The following is a 19469-nucleotide window of genomic DNA, read 5'->3' as shown; positions in this document are numbered from 1 at the left end:
TTTTAAAACTGTTAATTTTCTTGTTTATTTTTATTTATGTTTTCTGTGATCAGTACTTTTCCTTATGAAGAACCAACTTCTTTCCATATGGCTTTATTCTGAGTTCTGCATGGTTTGCTTATGTCCAATTCTGCCGCATTCTGCTTACCTATTTGTCATCTGAATCTGGCTTTTATAAATATACAGAAGAGATGGAATTTTTACAACAGGTAGGAACAGAAGAGCTGACTATTACTGACTGAATGGAGCACCCTGAGGAGGCTACTACTTAGCATCAATACAATTCTGATCTGGTGATGTGTTGAAAAGATTACAAATGATAATATTTATAAAAATATTTTATAAAGATGCAAATGTACAGTATAAATTAATAATGATGCACTAGAATAATAGTTTGGGGGGTAATAATTCTTAGAATTTACCTAGTTCATTCTCTTTGAAAGCTTAAGGAATACATTTGTACATCTTTCCATTGGACATTAATTTAGGTTGAGGTCATCAATATTTCTCAGAATGAGAGAAACCCAATCAATTCTAAATATTAATATTTGGTCAGTAAGAATAAAATTTTGAGAGGTGTACCAACCATAATTAAAATAGTTAAAGATTAGGGTAATTCCTTAAGGTAAGAATCAAATGTGTCAGGAAAAGTTTCATTTTTAAACATGTATCCTTTTTTTTATTAAGTTAACATTTTTGTGTCCCTTTAAAAAACAAAAAAGCCAATGCTCCTTGTCCTCATGTTTAATGTATAAATTAATATAACTAATTTGAATTTCACATACTATGACTTCCAGTAGTTAGCATTTTTCTTATTCTTGCAAAAAGCAAAAGCATATTTAGCTTCTATTGAAGGATTTTAAGAATAATTTAAGTGATGAGGGGTATCATGTTATATTAAAATTAAATTTTTGCTTCAGTTTTTCAAATTTACACCTCAGTTGCATGAAGCACTCACTTAAAATGGGAAAGTGGTATGAAACTAATTGTTTTCAACAATAAAGTAGAAATAGTGTGAGGTTCTTAAAAATACAAGATGGTGTATTAGAAAGCGTTGTGAAATTACACTGAGAGTCAAGAAAGGGGTTCTAACTTCATCTCTGCTATGAAGCACTGTCTTGCATTTAGTTAATTCTGAATACTAAACATGTTTCCCCAAGTGAATTTGAATGTGATAGTGCTTGATGATAAGCAAAGGGGAATATTTCTTTCTGAGGCAGAATCAGGTCATTTTCCTAAAAGCATATTATTGGATTGATTATTTCAGTATGTTTCTACTTCATTAGGAGAAGTCACCAAGAGGATTCTTACTAGGCAAAATTGTACTCTGCCACCTGTTCCCTCAGCCAATGCCCCCTACCCCACTCTTAATGCCCCCTGGAGACTCAAAGGTCACATTTTACCTTTGAAAAAGTCCGTTTCTGGTGTTTGTACAAAGCTGAGGATGTTCTCCCTGGGAGGTTGCTATGACAATTTGCAAACAGTAGAGATGATGGAACTCACAGGAGGTAGTCTTCTTATTTGAATCTGCACTAGTTAAGGACTGCAAACTTGGTCTAACCTGGGGCTGGCTGGCAGATAACAGAGGCAGAGCATAATGCACACGGGTCCCCACAACTTCAGAAACCTGGCACGTCTCTGAAAGGAAGTGCACGGCATAGCTTTTAGCCCAGTCATCAGGAATTGCCCGGCTTTCCCTCCCTCCTAACAGCTGAGGTGACAAAACCTGTGACCTTTGGACAAAGGCATATGCCACATAAACGACGGGTGTGCGATGGGAGAACAGTTTTTCAGTCTGCAAAGCAAAGAGAGGCTCTAGGTAGCTAGTTAAAAGGGCAAGGGAATTCTCCACGTGTATTGGAAGGGAAGGGGAGAGAGACTTGTCTCCGGGGATGAGAGGAATTAAAGGTGTCATTCCCTTAGGGCAGTGTGCTTAAAGGAAGGTGTGTCTCTCTACCCGTGGCCGCGCTTGGGAAAGGCTCTGAATTGTATGGAAACAAGAGGTGTGTCTGATGTTTATTTTTGCCTAGCAACCCACAGCCTACTGCTAACCTAGCAGGCGTCCACACGCGCCTCTCTGCCTCCCCTTGTTCTAGCGACTGGAGAGCGGTCACTTGGCGTCAGTAAATCGGGAGGGCGTGTGTGGTGAAGGTTAAGGTGGGAGAGCAGTCCCCTCCTGCGTCCACGCTTGGGGTCACCAGGCTAAACTGAGCCCTCCACCGGGCCTGACTTACAGAGGTGACCCTCGCAGAACTAAGTTATTTACATGATATATTGGGGAAAGGGGGTGGTTAAGCCACAGGGACCGGGAAGAGGGACAGTATTGTTTGTGAGCAGCCATTAGGCTCGAAAGCTGAAAATGCGCTTGTATTTGGGGGCGCGCCTGGAAGGGGTGGGGGTGTCTGCAGCGATTTCGGTGGGAGGGAAGCAACGGTAGGTAGTGCTGTAGGGAGGGGTGCCGCAGGGGCTGGAGCGGCCAGCGTGGGGGAAAGGTCGTCAGCAGAGGAGCCCGGGGGGGAGCAGTGCAGATGGCCGAAGGGGAAGGCTGCGGGCGAGTCGAGGACGCAGAGTTTTCCGGGGAGTGCAGGGCGGCCATGCGGATCGCTGGGCGGGGGGAGGGACTCCTCCGGGTGGCGGGGTAGGGGTGGGGTGTGCGTGAGCGTGTGTGGCTGGGCCGGGGGGAGTCCCGGGCGGGGCCCGTCCCCGCGGCAACCGGAGCGGGGGCGGGGCTGCCCTCCCTCGCCGCACCGCGCGCGGGCGTCTGAGCGAGTGTGCGCGGGCGCGCGCGCGGGAGCCCGGGCGGAGGCTTCCCGGCGAGTCGGTCTTTGCGGCTCAGCCCGCTGCCCCGCGCCCTATGTGAGGGGATCGGGGAGGCCGGCGGCGCAGGGGAGGGCGAGGCATGTGCACGGGCCGGGGGGTGCTGCAGCCGCCAGGGGACGAGGAGGACGGCGGCGGCGAGGAGAGCGGGGGGCTCGCGGCGGCGGGCCCGGGCCGGGGGCATGCAGCGGACTGTGTGTGCCTGGCAGTAGCTGACGCGAGCCGGCGAGGAGCCGGAGACCGGCTGGAAGGGCGACCAGGGGGAGGCGGCGGCGGCCGCGAGAAGTAGCAGCAGGACAGGCGGCGGCGGCGGCGGCGGAGACGGCAGCCCTGAAATGCATTTTCCTCTCCAGCGGCCATGTTAACCAGGAAACCTTCGGCCGCCGCTCCCGCCGCCTACCCGACCGGTAAGGAGGGCCGCGCCGCCCCCAGATGGCCCTCGGGCCAGCCCTCGTGGCGCGGGTGTCCGCGGCCGGCGGGACCTCGAACAAAGTCTGCGGCGCGGCGGGCTCCCGGGCGGACGGCGCGCCCCGGCCTCGGCTCCGCGCATTGTTGCACGCGGGCCAAGGCTGCTCCGAGCGGAGCCCTCCGACCCCGCCGGGCGGGGGCGTCCCGGGCCTCCCCCTGCCCTGGGCTTGGCGAGGTGGTGGCGCCCCGGCCGGCAGTCCGGCCCCTCTCCGGCCCTGCGGCCGCCTGCAACGTGGGCCGCTCGGCCGGGGCCAGCGCTGCTCCCCGCGGGGTCGCGAACTCGTGCACCCGTCTCCGACTTAACTTTGCAGCTGCCGGAGCCCCGCCCGTGGGTGCGGACTGGGGTTCCGTGTCCTGGACGCCCATTTTTACTGCCCCCGTGTCTCCCCCGAGGGGAGCGGGGCTCGCTGCCCTGCAGGGTGGGGCGGGGCCACGGGGTCTGGGTGACTTTCTCCCCCCTGACCGTCTTTTGTCTCCTCCCGCGTGTGGCTCCCAGGCCGAGGAGGGGACAGCGCCGTTCGTCAGCTCCAGGCTTCCCCGGGGCTCGGAGCGGGCCCTCCCCGGAGCGGAGTGGGGACCGGCCCGCCCTCTCCCATCGCCCTGCCGCCCCTTCGGGCCAGCAACGCTGCCGCCGCAGCCCACACGGTGAGACCCAGCCCGCCGGCGGCCGGGGGGAAGGGGTGCGGGAGGGCGCCCGGGCTCTGACGCCGGGAGAGGAGAGGTCGAAGTGCGAGTGCCTCCGCGCCCCGGGCCATTGGCCTCTCCTGGATGCCTCTCTAACTCGGGCGAGCTCAGAGCTGCAGTCACAAAGGAAGATTCGTGGTGTGGGCCCCTCACTTCCCCTCCGGAGCCCGCCCACCCCTGCGCTCCTCTTCCTCCGAACTTCCCTCCTTGCGGCGTTCCTTCTCGTCCCTCCTCGTCCCTCTTTTTTAGTCCTTGCTTCCCAGAGCTCCTTTCCCTGACCGGGTAAACACTCCCCCTCCCCCCACGTCGGATAGTGGTTATTTATAGAAACAGATATGTGTTATGGGACAGCCAGGCAGTCTAGCCCGGAAAATCGATACCCCAAAGAGCCTCCCAGGCCTAGCTCCAGCCAGCAGGGAGCACCACCAATTGTCCCCCGCGTGTGGAAGCATGTTTTATGAGAGTGCTGCAGGTTTGAGCACAGCAGAAATTGTAATTAACATTAACAAAAATAAGAACCACAGCAGCAGTCAGAACAACAAGCCACCCTTGTAGTTTTCTGCAGTTGGATATTATTCAAAAGCAAAGCGCAAGGTTTGCTTTGGAGGTGGGATGGGAAGGACATCTGATAGATGCTGGGGCCCCTCTGAGGGCGGAGAGGACAGGAGAGCCCAGCAGGAATGGCGGCTGCAGAGATTGGTCCGCTGGATTTGACTTCAGCATGTACCTTTTCTCAGGTCTCAGAGAGGGCCATTGGATGGTGACTGTCAGCCTAGAGGAGATTTGCACATGGAGGAGGTGAAGGTTTCCAAGGTGTTATTTCCAACTAGATCTTCCAGAGGAACTGCCTAAGATGGTTCTGTATGAGCAGGGATGCTTTCTAAGGATTTAGCTTTGTTTGTCAAGTGAAGTTGTTTTGTAGAAAATGCCCTCTTCAGCCTACAGAGGAGCAGCTTTGAGGGTAATGTATTATGGAAAAACTTGGTAATTATTAGGGGAGAATTTGTGAGAGGCTGGCTAGAGTGGAGTGTCTCCTCTGAGACCAGGACAGATGTGTACAAGTTTCATAGGAAAACGTTTTGTTATTGTTATCTCTCCTCTCTCTCTCTCTCTCTTCTGACACACCTAGACCCAAGGGCTAAAAATTCATTGCACAGAGGTTTAATCAATCTGTGTTGGGCTGTTGATGGTGGAAGAGAATCAATCTGTTAGTAGGCTGGGTGATTTCTTATGGTTGAATGCTGTTATCACAGTGATAATTTAGTTGAGAACTTGCCATTGTTTTTAGGGATTTGGGTTTGTGTGGAATCACCTGACAATTTGGAAAATGTAACATCCATTTTTTCCTATGTGTGGATGTAATCACATGACTTGGTGTGACCTGGAGATAATATATACATACTTAGTTCGCATCTGGATTCCAGTTCTATAAGGCTTCGCTTTGCTTGATCAGAGCCTCGTTGCAGTTGAAATATGTAATGGGATTAGAGAAAATGAAAGGTGTCCATTGGAACAATAGCCTCTGGTGGACCACAGAATGAAGAGACGGGAGGGTTCTTCTTAGGACTCCTAATGAGAGATGCTTGTATTTTCCCCGTAATTGCTGATTTACCTATTTTTTTTCAACTTACTTCTAAACTTCATTAGAGGCTTGGTTTTGGAAATGCAATTTGGGGTTTTATTATTTAGAGTGGATTTTATTTGCATAACATTGTGGATTTCCTAGAACAGGGAAGTGTAAAAGGACCACAGCGTTTCTGTGGTTCTACTCCTTCATTTTAGAGATGAGTACGCTGACAAGTTAACCTGGTTTGCTCAAGATTCCCTAACCAGTTCACATCAAGGCTGGAGCTTAAGCCAAGGCCCTTCTGAATCTAGCTTTAACATACAGCTTGACACTTCTAATTCGAGGAAATTGTATTCGTTTCATTATGAATACAAGAACCTTTGAAGATCCATATTCCCATATGGCTTTCAGGATTTTTTAAGTTTTTAATTCCTCAGCGGTTGCACTTGGGAAGAGCTATTTTAGAATGAGTGGGGGAAGGGGACTTACTGAGAGGAAAATTATCTTATCATAGCAGCCTGCCCATACTTTCCCTTGTAAATGATACAGCAGGTGGATAAATATATGATTATAGAGATTATGAACTTTGGAATTTATCTAGTCTATCCCTGTCTTCATGGATGTATTATTATACACTTAGTCATTTTGTTTATCTCTGTTTGTCCTAAAGGTGTATCCATAACTATCTTGTATTCTGCTAGTTTTTTTTCTTTTAATATTATGTGAGAGATATTAATATACTTACTTTGTAAATTTCCAAATATTAGTATAGGATCACTTTTATAAGTGTTTTTGTTTAAAGCACTCTCCAGATACCAGTTTTACCTTTATGAAATAAATAGAGTCAAAGAAGAATGACTATTCCAATTAAAAATATTTTGAAGAAGAAGGAAAAGTAGACATTTGACTCAGGGCTATACAGATCATCAGTTGTTTGAGGAGGAGTTAAAATTCCAATCCTTTTGGACTCAATTCTATTCCCATAACACTATACAACATTTCTAAGATGACTTCAGAGAAGTTTTAAAACGCCCAGAAATGTTACAATGAAGTGTCTGCTGTTTTCCATTTTCTCATTGGAAGAGATTAAAACTACCAAACTGGTTAGACTATTGTTCTTACATAATTTTTAATGCTAAAAACTATTTCATGGTCAAAGAAGGCTTTTGTAGGTCTTTCCATTTTAACCCATGCATTGTAGGTGTCTAACAATTGCATTCATTCAGTGTATATTTGTAAATGTGACAGGGACTTTTCTGGGAAAGCACTGACAAACAGGAATAAGCCAGGATCTCAGGCTTTAAGAGGCTGAGTGAGAGTGGGAGGTTTTTAGATTCTTTAGTTTATGATCAAGTTCTGTCATGTGTGTTCTGGAAATGTTTTAGTTTTTCTAGTATCTCCCCGTGCCCCTTGGTAGACCAGTTAATTGGGCTTCCAAGTTTGATTTTGATTTTAAGAGTTTTATAGTATTTGAGACTCAAAGTCCTCCTTTACTAGAGCCCCTCACATGAATCTCAACTTCTGGAAAGTATATCACACATTGCTTTTAGGTGTTTAGTTGATGTATCTGCTACAGTTATTTTTTAACTGTTGCCATTTACCTCCAAATCTCTGCTGATGCACTGCAAGCCTAACATCTTGTGACCTGGATCACCAGGGATGGTTCCCAATTCCCTGGGTGTTAACTTCATGTTTTCTTATAAAAGTACAAAGGTACTTCTCAAGAATAACTCAGAAGTGAGAGTTAATAGGGATTTATTGACATAGCTTTTTCCATTCAGCAAATACTTATGATTGTTTACTGTGTATTTGGGATTGTAATAATAGGAACTTAAAAAGATAAGAGGTACCCTGCCAGGGAGTTAATTGCTCACAGCTAGGTAGATACATCAGGCGTTAAAAGTATCACAGTAAAATGAAATATGATATAATATATCAGTACAATAGAAAGGAACGGGAGTTTCACAGAGAAGGTGAGAGTTGAACTGGACATGGAAGGTTGATTAGTATTTTACTGCTTAGATGCTGTTGGGAAGGAAAGGAAAATAATAAGTCCTGTACTCAGTGCTGTATCGAGCACTTTATGCATTTTACCTTGCTTAATCCTCTTCAGGGCCCTAATGAGGTATCTTAGTTACCTTCTTTTTACAGATAAGGACACTGGTTCAGAGAGATTAAGTACCTCGCCCACGGTCACACAGTTAATCAGTGGTGGAGCTGGGATTCATTTTCCGTGTGTCTAATGGAAAACCTCTGCACTCCGAACCATTATAAGAATGACCTCACCAAAAGCAGAGGAGCATAAAAAACAAAACACACACACATACACACAAAAAATGGTGTTTCCACAGGTGTTGGGGAATTCAGCTTTGTTACTCTTGGAGAAAGTAAGCGTTACAGATGTCATTGGAAAGATGCAGGTCATTTAGGCTCTACGTTTAACACTCTCCTTGCCCTTGAGTTCTGGTATTATTTGTGGAAATGGGTACAGTTGTGGGCCTTGCGCAAAAGCAAGGGCTGTGTCAGAGTGACCCTTTTGAAGATAACTCGAGAAGGCCTGTGGAGAGAAGAAATTTGAGGGATTCTAGACTCAGAAGCACATGGTCATGTTAGAAAGCTGCTTTAGTTGTCCCAGTGAAATGAACAGGAGTGTGAGGGGAGGCAGTATGGGACAGAAATGATGAGGCTTAATGGAAAGGTGAGGGAGACATGGAGGAGGGTACCCAGGGGTACAGCTTGCGTGACTCTGTGGAAGTGAAGCCTTTTGTTTATCAGAAATTGAGGATTAAGGAAGGAGGCAGTGATTTTGGTAGAAAAATCATGAGTTGACTTTGAGTTGCCTGTGGGAAAGGCAGCTGCTCTGTCTGTAGTTGGACACATGGGTCTTGAGCTCTGGAGACATAGCTTGGGCAGGTCTGAACTGGAGGTGTAGAATGTGGCCGATGTCAGCCCATGGGTGGTGTAGTCACAATCAGCCAGGAAGAGTTGTGGGAGTGAGAAGCCACAAGATTTGAGGCTTGAACCTTGTGGAACCCTTGAACTCACCTATGGGTAGGTGAACTAATAGCTAATACTGTGTAGGAAACCAAGAGAACACTGTTGGAAACATAGGATGTGGTCAAGATAATTGGCAAGCTGTCTTTAGTGCTAGTCACTAGACTTTTGTGATTGTATTTTAAATTAGGCAGAACATTAAAACTGCTGGTGCAAAACTGAAGTCAGTTTCAGATGCTCAAAAAGTTTTACTTTGCTATCTTTTTGGGGCTTCCTAAAGCCCCAAGGTTAGTTTTGTTCCTACCAAAGCCTCATGCTTTTTGTAGCATGTATACTGGTAAGGTAGGCTTTTCTTCTGAAACTTCCTCGTGCTGACCTCAAGAAAATGAATGGTTCTAATATTTCTAATTTCAGGTCCTTTTATTCTCTGGTACTTGGAGGACCACAGTGGGGAAGAGGATACAGAGAGTGAGGCTTGGAAACAGCAATGGGCAAACCTGTACTACTTTTATATATAACAAGACTTTCCTAAATTCATTTTTATGGACTGCTTGCCTTTGGCATAGAACAAAATAATCTGCCCAACTACCCTTATAGAAGATAAGTTCACTTAACTTGGAATATCATCAGTGTGTTTAATAAAAGGATTCAATTAGAATTATTTCAGAAATCTGTTTGAGAAATAAAATCCCTTAGTCTATGAACTCACACTTTAGACATGAAAAAATACTATACTAGATTCTACTTTGTTTTAGAAGGATACAGAGAGAAATCTCACTCTTCAGATAATCATTGTGTATGCTATGTGTCAGGTAAAGGAAGTTTGAAGGTCTTGTTTGGTTCACTAGTAAGATGGTCATTGTATAATCTGTGGTTCCAAACCATTTCCTGAATTATTATATTACATTTTCAGAGCACTTCTGTACTCAAAATGGTATATATAAAGCTCAAAAGTTAGGATTTAGGAGATAATAGAAAAAAAATGCTGATGATAAAAGACTTCAGCTAGTTGGTTTTAAGCCTCTAGAGGGCATGGACTCTGCCTGCCACTTATGTGGCCAGACCTCAGCAAACTGATGGGATGAGTAAGATGGATTGTGAATGACAAATTGAACTTTAAGGTTTCATATAGAAATCATCTAGCAAGATGTATAAGGCGGCAAGAATTCCTAACTGGGAGAGATCCTGGCTGTTAGCCCTCTCCTACCCCTCACCTCTTTACAATGATAATGCAAAAAGAAAAATCCCATGTAGGTTCTCAGTAGAGGCAGGGACCCAGGGTGCTTGGCTACACCATCAGTTTTGTTTAGACAGGAATGTTCTGGGATGGCATGTATGTCTGAAAATAGAAACCGCTACTTTGTATTCCTTGTTGGAAAGCTGAGTATCTCCTCAGCCCAGAGAAATACGTCTTAAGAGAGCTGAGCCATTGACCAAAGGAAGGCCCAAAAGAGTGTGACGGTTGGTTTGTTGGGCTGAATGAATGGCCTTAAATGGTCATCACAGTCAGTGAAGCCCAGAATTTTTTTTTTAAGTGAGAGAGAGACAAAGAGAGGGACAGATAGAGACAGACAGACAGGAAGGGAGAGAGATGAGAAGCATCAATTCTTTGTTGTGGCTCCTTAGCTGTTCATTGATTGCTTTCTCATATGTGCCTTGACTGGGGGCCTCCATCCAAGCCAGTGACCTTTTGCTCAAGCCAGTGACCTTGGACTCAAACCGGTGACCATGGGGTTATGGCTGTGATCCTACGCTCAAGCCAGCGACCCCATGCTCTAGCTGGATGAACCCGTGCTCAAGTCAGCAACTTCGGGATTCGAACCTGGGTCCTCTGCGTACCAGGCTGATGCTCTATCCACTGCACCACCGCCTAGTCAGGCAGGCCCAGAAACTTTTAAAAATAGGTTGTTTATAAGATGCTGCAGTGCATATGTACATAGGAATCTCTCAAGCCTAAACGTACAGTATTCTTTGCCGCTGGGTCATGTAGTTTCTTAGGTGTAACTAGATTTCTAAGTGACCGAGAACGAAGATAGTCGTGTTTTCAGAATAGAGCTAGCTAACATTGGAGAAAGAGAAGTGAACAAGACCGACGTGGTCCCTGCCCGGTGGTAATAGAGAAGTTATTAGATGAAATGTGAAAGGTGCTAGGATCTGGGGGAGGTAGAGCTAGTATAGAATCTGTATTTGTGCTTTGTCTCTATCATGTTTCATTTTGATATCAAGTATGGATTGAGTGGAATGCCTATGATGTGACAGGCCCTATGCTAAATGTTAAGTATAGAATGATGAACAAGAATGATATGCTCTGCCTTAATAGGGGACTTAGATTCTAAGGACCCTTAATATGCTCGGCAGACTTAACTGCTCATCTGTCAGGGGCACAGCATTTATGGGCTTCTTATTTCAGGATCCCAAGTTTTGTAGCATTACTCAGCCAACTAATCTCTTTTTCCTTTATGTTGTCAGAGGTTGTCAGCTTCACAGGCACTGTCCCTGTCAGGGTATTCATGAGATTCGTCTTGGGTGCCCAGCTCTTTCCGTTTAGTAAACCTGATGCTGACTGTAAATTCAAACCAAATTGGATTTGGTAAAGGTTGGGGGGGGGGGGCTGACTTATTAAATGTTCCATTTGAATAGACAGACCTCTTCCATTCTATTCATTTTTTTTTTTCCCAAATTCCAGATAGGTGGCAGTAAGCACACAATGAATGATCACCTCCATGTCAGCAGCCACGGCCACGGACAGATCCAGGTGCAGCAGCTGTTTGAGGATAACAGTAATAAGCGGACGGTGCTCACGACACAACCCAATGGGCTTACAACAGTGGGCAAGACGGGATTGCCGGTGGTGCCAGAGCGGCAGCTGGACAGCATCCATCGGCGGCAGGGGAGCTCCACCTCTCTGAAGTCCATGGAAGGCCTGGGGAAGGTGAAAGCCACCCCCATGACGCCTGAACAAGCAATGAAGCAATACATGCAAAAACTAACCACCTTTGAACACCATGAGATTTTCAGCTACCCTGAAATATACTTCTTGGGTCCAAATGCAAAGAAACGCCAGGGCATGACAGGTGGGCCCAACAATGGTGGCTATGATGATGACCAGGGATCGTATGTGCAGGTACCCCATGATCATGTCGCTTACAGGTACGAGGTCCTCAAGGTCATTGGGAAGGGAAGCTTTGGGCAGGTGGTCAAGGCCTATGACCACAAAGTCCACCAGCACGTGGCCCTGAAGATGGTGCGGAATGAGAAGCGCTTCCACCGGCAGGCGGCGGAGGAGATCCGAATTCTGGAGCACCTGCGGAAGCAGGACAAGGACAACACCATGAATGTCATCCACATGCTGGAGAACTTCACCTTCCGCAACCACATCTGCATGACGTTCGAGCTGCTGAGTATGAACCTCTATGAACTCATCAAGAAGAATAAGTTCCAGGGCTTCAGCTTGCCCTTGGTTCGCAAGTTTGCCCACTCCATTCTGCAGTGCTTGGATGCTTTGCACAAAAACAGAATAATTCACTGTGATCTTAAGCCCGAGAACATTTTATTAAAGCAGCAGGGTAGAAGCGGTATTAAAGTGATTGATTTTGGCTCCAGTTGTTACGAGCATCAGCGTGTCTACACTTACATTCAGTCGCGTTTTTACCGGGCTCCGGAAGTGATCCTTGGCGCCAGGTACGGCATGCCCATCGATATGTGGAGCCTGGGCTGCATTTTAGCAGAGCTCCTGACCGGGTACCCCCTCTTGCCTGGGGAAGATGAAGGGGACCAGCTGGCCTGTATGATCGAACTGTTGGGCATGCCCTCCCAGAAACTGCTGGATGCATCTAAACGAGCCAAAAATTTTGTGAGCTCCAAGGGTTATCCCCGTTACTGCACTGTCACGACCCTCTCAGACGGCTCTGTGGTTCTCAACGGAGGCCGTTCCCGGAGGGGAAAACTGAGGGGCTCACCAGAGAGCAGAGAGTGGGGGAATGCACTGAAGGGGTGTGACGATCCCCTTTTCCTTGACTTCTTGAAACAGTGTTTAGAATGGGATCCCGTGGTCCGCATGACCCCCGCCCAGGCTTTGCGGCATCCCTGGCTGAGGAGGCGGCTGCCAAAGCCTCCGGCGGGGGAGAAGACGGCGGTGAAAAGGATAACCGAGAGCACTGGTGCTATCACTTCCATTTCCAAGTTACCTCCACCATCCAGCTCCACTTCCAAACTGAGGACTAATTTGGCACAGATGACAGATGCCAATGGGAATATTCAGCAGAGGACAGTCTTGCCAAAACTTGTTAGCTGAGCTGAGTCTCCCCTCCCCCAATGCTGGTAATCTGAAAGATATGATGTTCCTGAGCCTTATTGGGTTGAAAAGGAGTAGCTCAGACCTGTTTTTATTTGCTCAATAACTCAACTCATTTGTATCTCTTCAGCACTTATTTTAATGTAAGAAAGTTGTTTTGTTTTTATAAAATACATGGGGACAATGCTTTAAGTTTTTATACTTTCTGAAACTGTTTTTTGTGTTTTAAAAGTACGATGAGCCTTACTGTATTTAGTGTGGCAGAGTAATAAACATCAGTGGCAGGCCATTGATTACTTCATGACTGCCATGCATTTACAAATTGGTGTCAAAGACATTCACTATGTTTTTATGGTTCATAGTATATTCTTCCCAAGGTGACTGCCCTGGAAGACCTCCCTGTGCTCTCCATCCTCAGGCTCATGCACTGGTGCAGCGTGTCCTGCTTCTGTTTTCCATAGGGTATCTGGGTGGTAGTTACGATGAGAGGAGAAGGGTCAGGGTGAATGATACTCTAAGGAAAACTGCACCTTAGAGATTATTTTTTCTGAAGTCATACTCAAACAAAATAAAATTCCCAAAGTTTAAATGACCAGTTAGCATTCTGACATTCTCAAAGCTGGTGGGTAAATGGAAAAGTGTGTGCTCCTCCAAATTTTCTAATATGATCAGCGAGCTGTTTTGTAAAGAAGCCTCATATTACAGAATTGGTCTTCCACCTAAATTTAGAAATGTATTCCGTGAACTATTCCTCCCTTCTCTCTGCTTTTCTCCTCTGTTACTCTTTTACCACACATCTGTTGCTTGCATTTAGTCTTTTCTTCCTTCAGATAGATTTCCCAGACTGTTAATACAGAAAAGAGACATTTCAGCTGTGATTATGACCATCATTTCATACCCCAATATAAAAAGAACAGCAGCCTAGCTACTTAAGGTGGGGATTTCCACAGTTCCAGAGAAGATTTAACAGATGAGCGTGAGTTCCCACTTTCTAAATACCACTGTACGGTTCTCTTAGCATGGGAAAACATAAACTCTTTCTTTAAAAACAAAAACAAAAAAAAAAAAAAAGAGGGCTGTAAACCCTCTTGATGAACAGAGTTGTGGCTGTTTAGTAAGGCAAATTTTATCAACAAATTTAAAGGAGGAAGAGTTCCACCTCCAGTTGAGTGGTTTGATACATACTTTGCATCATTAGAGGAACCACAGAAATCGCATTCCTCTGTTTTGTTTTACTTTCTTTTGGATTGCACTGATTGTTTTGTGAGGATGACACTTTACCTGGAAAAGTAATAGAGTTAAAAGAAAAAGAATATTTTCTTCTCTGAATAATAATTATTTTCACAGTGGAAATTTCAGTATTTTATCACTAATGTGTGAGCAGTGATATATATCGATTGCAAGGCACGTGGCAAAAATTTTTTTAGTGTGTGCAATTTAATATAGGAAGATTTCTGCCTGTTTGGAAATAGGTTTGGGTAGTATAAATTAAGATAAATACTCTTTTATATGCACAGATATTGTTGTATTGCCTGTAAATTGATTTACAAGTACTTAAAGCATGGTCCCCAGTGAGGCCAAGAAAGTTTCCGGTTAAGTTTTTTAATAAGTAATCTTACAGTTTCTCTTACTTAAAAAAAAAAAAAATTAAAAAAAAGTGGTTTTGAACAAAACACTTATCTTGAGGCTTTGTGGGTTGTTGGTGGAGAAAAATGCTCAGGAAATATTACAGATATTTGCCAAAAAGAAAAACAAAACAAAACAAAACCCAGTAATAAAATGAGCTTAATAATAAGATAGTGATGTTGATGTTTGCTTTACTGTTTAAGGGTGTTGCCAATAAATTAATCTGAACTTCTATATTTAAACATTGTAGCTTCTTTCCCTTAGTCAAATTCTTTCCCATATTGTGCACATTTCTATGTAATCTGTGGAAGCGCAATGTGTTAGTAATTTGCATTTAAAGTGATGCTCAGGCTCATGTGAGGATACCCTCAATGGTAGCTTACAGAATTTAAGGATTATGTATTTATTACCATTTTGCTTAAAGGCATAAGAAATGTAAGACTTGGTGTGATGGCTTTGTAAGATCACAAGCCTCTTAATGATGGCTTGCTCCTTTAGGTCACGGAGATAAAACATGAAGACTGCTTCCCCCATGCAATGCTCCTCTTCTGTATTCACTCTCATTTTCACATTTAGGTTTAAGTGTACGAACCTGAGCCTGCCTTGAGTTTCCCCTGGAAATGATTATACATGTGAAAATTTATAAATGGACTAATACTGTTTGTCTATCCCCCCACCACACGAAACTGGCTCTTTTGATGCCAACAAAGCATTTGTGACCATCTGTATTCACAAATGTAACCGGAAACTTTTAGGCCAAACTGTGATGTGTAGCTCTACAGGGCTCCCCTTGCCCCCCAAATGCAGTGAAATTTATTCACAAGAGCAGCCCCATTCAGTGTTTAGTGATAGAGCTGCTTTTTAAAAAGTTCTAGCTTGATTACAATGTTAAAGAGAGAAAAATGTTGCACCTTTGTCATATTAAAACATAAAGAAATGAAGGGCTCTGATAGGCTACTAGGAGTTGGCTTGGAAACAGTCCTTGGTCTCAGAGGTTACCATTGTCTAGGGATGTCTGAGCTGTTTTCAGATTTAGGAATAGCACAGTGTCATCTTGTCTTCGGTTGCAGTCTCATCTGGCTCCGTTTCTTGCACCACCAGAGTGCATTACCACTTAAGTGTACTGCTACAACAGTGGAACAACAGAGTGATGCAAGACAGTGTAGATTAAAAGTAGAGGAGAAATTGTGCCCTTAGTGTTAACAATGTGCCTTTTGTTCTGAATGCCGTGTTGTAGGGCATGCATATTTTGGCGTCTTTAACTCTTTGAATACCAGGCAGTAAGTAAGGATGGAACCCACCTCTGCAAAGATACATCTGTCTTAAATATCCAGTAACTTACAGGCCTTAATAGAAACCATAAGGCATGAGTCATCAGGCACTGAAAAGTAACCATTGGTTACACAGGGCATTCCTGTGTGTAAGGGGTTAAAGATGGTCTTTGTTGTATCTTAACATCAGACTGATTTTTTAAATGATATTTTTTTGTTATGCTAACACTAGACAAAAATCAACTGTATTTGTAAAAATTTACCTCAAACCATTTAATTTTATAGTGTGATTAATCCCAGGGCATTTGGTATGAACCAAAGTGCATTCCTTTTCTATGTGCCTGGCTCTAGTAAGGATGGCCAGGGATTTTTACAATTTGGGTGCAAGGCACTTAAGCCACTTTTAAACTTAATGGGTGGTTTGGAGTCATGTTAAAGGTCTCCATCAGAATGTTAGGAACACTTTAGGCATCAGTAGCATTGGGCCATATTGGAATCTTAAAAGTGTGAATTATTTTAAAGAGAGCATTCATTTTTGTAATTTTTTTTCATCAAGAATATTTCTGGTAAGCAGAAGACTTTTTTTTTTTTTTTTTAAATAATGATTTGGTTGTTAAAGGTTTTAATATCGCCCAACATAATGCTGTGGTAGCATTTTAAAAAACAGTATTTGTGAACTCTGTTTCTTAGGGGCTTGTACATCTCTCTGCTATGGACATATATAAAATTAATTGTAATTATACTCAGCTCAACTGCTACAGTTATGTCTAGGCAGTGGCTTGGGTTTTTATCGAGCAACAACTTAGACACGTGACTGTAATATGCTGCAACTGTGTGTACTGAAAATATGTGAAAATGGTTGAATGTGGACTGTGTATATATGTATGTAAAATTTTCTGTGAGATGCTGCTGTCGCCACTTAACATGAAATATGTTCTGGTGGATTATAATCCTGGTGGCCAGTTCTATGATACTGTATGTATTGTACAGCTGATGACAGGAGTAAGACTGTTCAGTGAACATTTGTTAAATTTTATTGTCGTGGCCAGAGATAATTTCAGAATAAAATTTTAATGTCCTACCTTACTTTTTTTCTCCCCTTTTCTAACTATAATTTTACTCCTGATCTATTTCTGCTATTCTTGGTCTAGTAGCCTAGACAGAGCTTAGAATGCAGATATTTTCAGCAATAATTGATTCTTATTCAGTATAAATATGCAGATTCTAAGTAAGAAATTTTTCATTAGGCAACTCTTGTTTTCTCAGCATATTCTATTCCTTTACCCTTAATATTGCTGTTAATTTTCCTTTATATAACCTCTGCATGTTCTCTGTCATCCTAGAGCTTCAAATCTTTTTTTTTTTGTTTTTGGTTTGTTTTTAACCTTCAAGGTGACATCAGCTGTGGAAGCAGAGGCTATAAATTAATCTCCAGCAATCTTCATTTTTTTCTATACACATCTGGCAAATTATTTTGTGCTTTTACCAGCTCCCCTGTATGCTTTATAATGCTTATGCTTTTTCACTTCTTGTAACTTGGTTGTTTCTATGGTTCACATTTTGGGGGGTTTTAGTGTCTCTGTCTGTCATGGCTGGATCAGAAAATAAGGCCTGTGAACTGCAACTAGTTCATGATTTGTCAAGTCCAGTTAATACCAGGCTCTTGTATACTTACAGCCAGATGACAGCAAGCAGATGCTCTAGGAATTTATCAGACATTGCAGGGATATTATGTAGACAAATATTTCCCTCTTGTGGAAAGAACTACCTCACATTTTTATTTACACCCCTCCAGCCACCAACAGCTGAAGAATGACTTAGTGTGGCTTCCTGTAGCAGATGTGGGATTTGCTAAAATAAGAGCAGATTATAGGAATTCCCAAACCCACACGTGGTCTCATTATAGCCTATGCCATGGACTTCCATTATTGCTTCTTTTGCTACTTCAGAGTTCTTACCTAGTGGGAAGATACCAACCAACCAACCAACCAAGAAACTGTATATATTTAGAAATAAAATGTTAAGAAAAGCACGTTAGGTATAACATTGAAAGTTGATGTTAAAGCAGCAATTTAAATAAGTCGATTGTCCAGATCTGACTTCTCTCAGGTCAGAATAGTTCCCACTCATTCTCTTTTTTGCAAAGCTCTTTCATAAACTGGAATGTCCTTGGAACTTAAAGGTTACGTTTAAATTAGCACTTGAAAATGATCCTAGCTGGAATTGGTATTGTTCTTTTAGAGAAAAAAGTGCTTGATTTCTGTTTTGGAAAGAGCATGAATAGACATTTGAAGAAAGGATATTTGTGGCTTTCATTGTTTTTAAAAAGTTTAATTGCACTGTATTTCTTTGGGCCATTAGGCAAATAAACACGTCATTAATGATACTTAACACGGCCCCAAATGAAAAATGACTGCTAGTGTGGTGTGCATACATAAGAAAATTGCATCTTCCTGCAAATTCTTTGGTTTATTTGGTTTGATTTACTGTAGTGCTGTGGTCACATTCTACGTATATGTGCTACATTTTATATATGGGGGGGCATAATTGCCATTCCTTTGCATCTCAAGGAAGTTTCAGGAGCAAACTAATGAATTAATATTTACTTCGAAGAAAGCTGACAACCCAGGGGTATTAACTAGTCATCTATAGTAAGGAGCAGCAGGATGTATGAGAGCTATCACACGTTCCATAGCATTGCTCCTTATGAAGACAGCTTCGCAGACCCCATACTGTTGAGTGAACATCAGTTCAGCCTTATACATCCCCATGAGCTATAATTATTCTCACTCGATATTGGAGGTAACTAAAGTGACTGTTCCAAAGTGACTGCAAAAGCAGTTTGGGCTTCGGATTGCAAGCAGATCAAGAATTTGGGTCTTGGAGAGTGAAGAACATCGCCAACTATACATGGCACAAATTTAGAAAGGGTAAATTTGAGCTAGCAGTGGGCATTACTTTTAATTGAATGAATAGTGTATCTGTTCCCGGGAATATTTTTTAAAAAGGGGAGAAACTATAAAAAACAGGACTAGACCATCTTAGTCCCTTAGGAGCACCTAATAACTAAAATGCACGTGCACACACCCCTCATTTAATTTGTGAAAGAGAAACATCTATTGCCATATGTGAGGAGGTTCAATATAGTAGCTTTATTTCTGTTCTTAAAATATGCTTTATACATTTGAATGTGTGAGAATATTCTTGACTCTTTACTAATTCTCAGGGATTAAAAGTTAAATTTTACTTACTGTAGCAGCAGGTTAATTGCTTAAATTAAAAGTTACTCAGGTGTCCTATTTGCTTCCATATTTAAGAACACAATGCCTACCAAGGAAATATATAAAACTTAAAATTCCAAGTACAATTTAAAAATACTAAATTGTAAATAAACCAGTGTTACAAACTATTGTGTCTTTCCTTGCTTTTTATTCCAAATTACTTACCCTCCTAAGTTTGAGGAGTTTTAATATCTAGACTATTTCTTCACTTGTAAAAATGAAGTGTGTTATTCACAAAACAAAAAATCATGAGCAGGCCTAGATTATCTAAGTAAGAGCTTATTGAATTACTTTTAGTTGTTTGGGCGGAAATGTGATTAGTGTATAAACAATTTATGTAGACTTACAGGAAATAAGTGTATGGGTAACTTTGGGCTAATTTTTCATCTTTTTTTTTTTTTGAAGAGGAATATCCAACCTAATTTTCCCTTTTCCTAGAATTCAATTCATTGACATTTTGGCTTGCA

At 43.2% G+C, this 19469-nt stretch overlaps 1 protein-coding gene across 3 annotated transcripts; it reads left to right on the top strand.

The window, feature by feature from the left end:
- Positions 1 to 2114: 2114 nt before the first annotated feature.
- Positions 2115 to 18715, top strand: DYRK2 (dual specificity tyrosine phosphorylation regulated kinase 2). Of its 3 annotated transcripts, XM_066257830.1 has the most exons (3): positions 2794 to 3224; positions 3782 to 3930; positions 11217 to 18715. In XM_066257830.1, exons 1-3 carry the CDS (start codon positions 3176 to 3178, stop codon positions 12822 to 12824), a joined length of 1806 nt encoding a protein of 601 aa, XP_066113927.1. In that variant the 5' UTR covers positions 2794 to 3175; the 3' UTR covers positions 12825 to 18715. The 3 variants fall into 3 exon arrangements, with proteins under 3 accessions (XP_066113930.1, XP_066113928.1, XP_066113927.1); XM_066257833.1 differs by lacking the exons at positions 2794 to 3224; positions 3782 to 3930 and adding an exon at positions 2115 to 2238; XM_066257831.1 differs by lacking the exon at positions 3782 to 3930 and having other exon boundaries at positions 2789 to 3224.
- Positions 18716 to 19469: the final 754 nt, after the last annotated feature.

This window comes from Saccopteryx bilineata, chromosome 2, assembly GCF_036850765.1.
Source record: "Saccopteryx bilineata isolate mSacBil1 chromosome 2, mSacBil1_pri_phased_curated, whole genome shotgun sequence".
NCBI classification, from domain to species: Eukaryota; Metazoa; Chordata; class Mammalia; order Chiroptera; family Emballonuridae; genus Saccopteryx; species Saccopteryx bilineata.
This window is presented reverse-complemented; position numbering and strand designations above follow the sequence as displayed.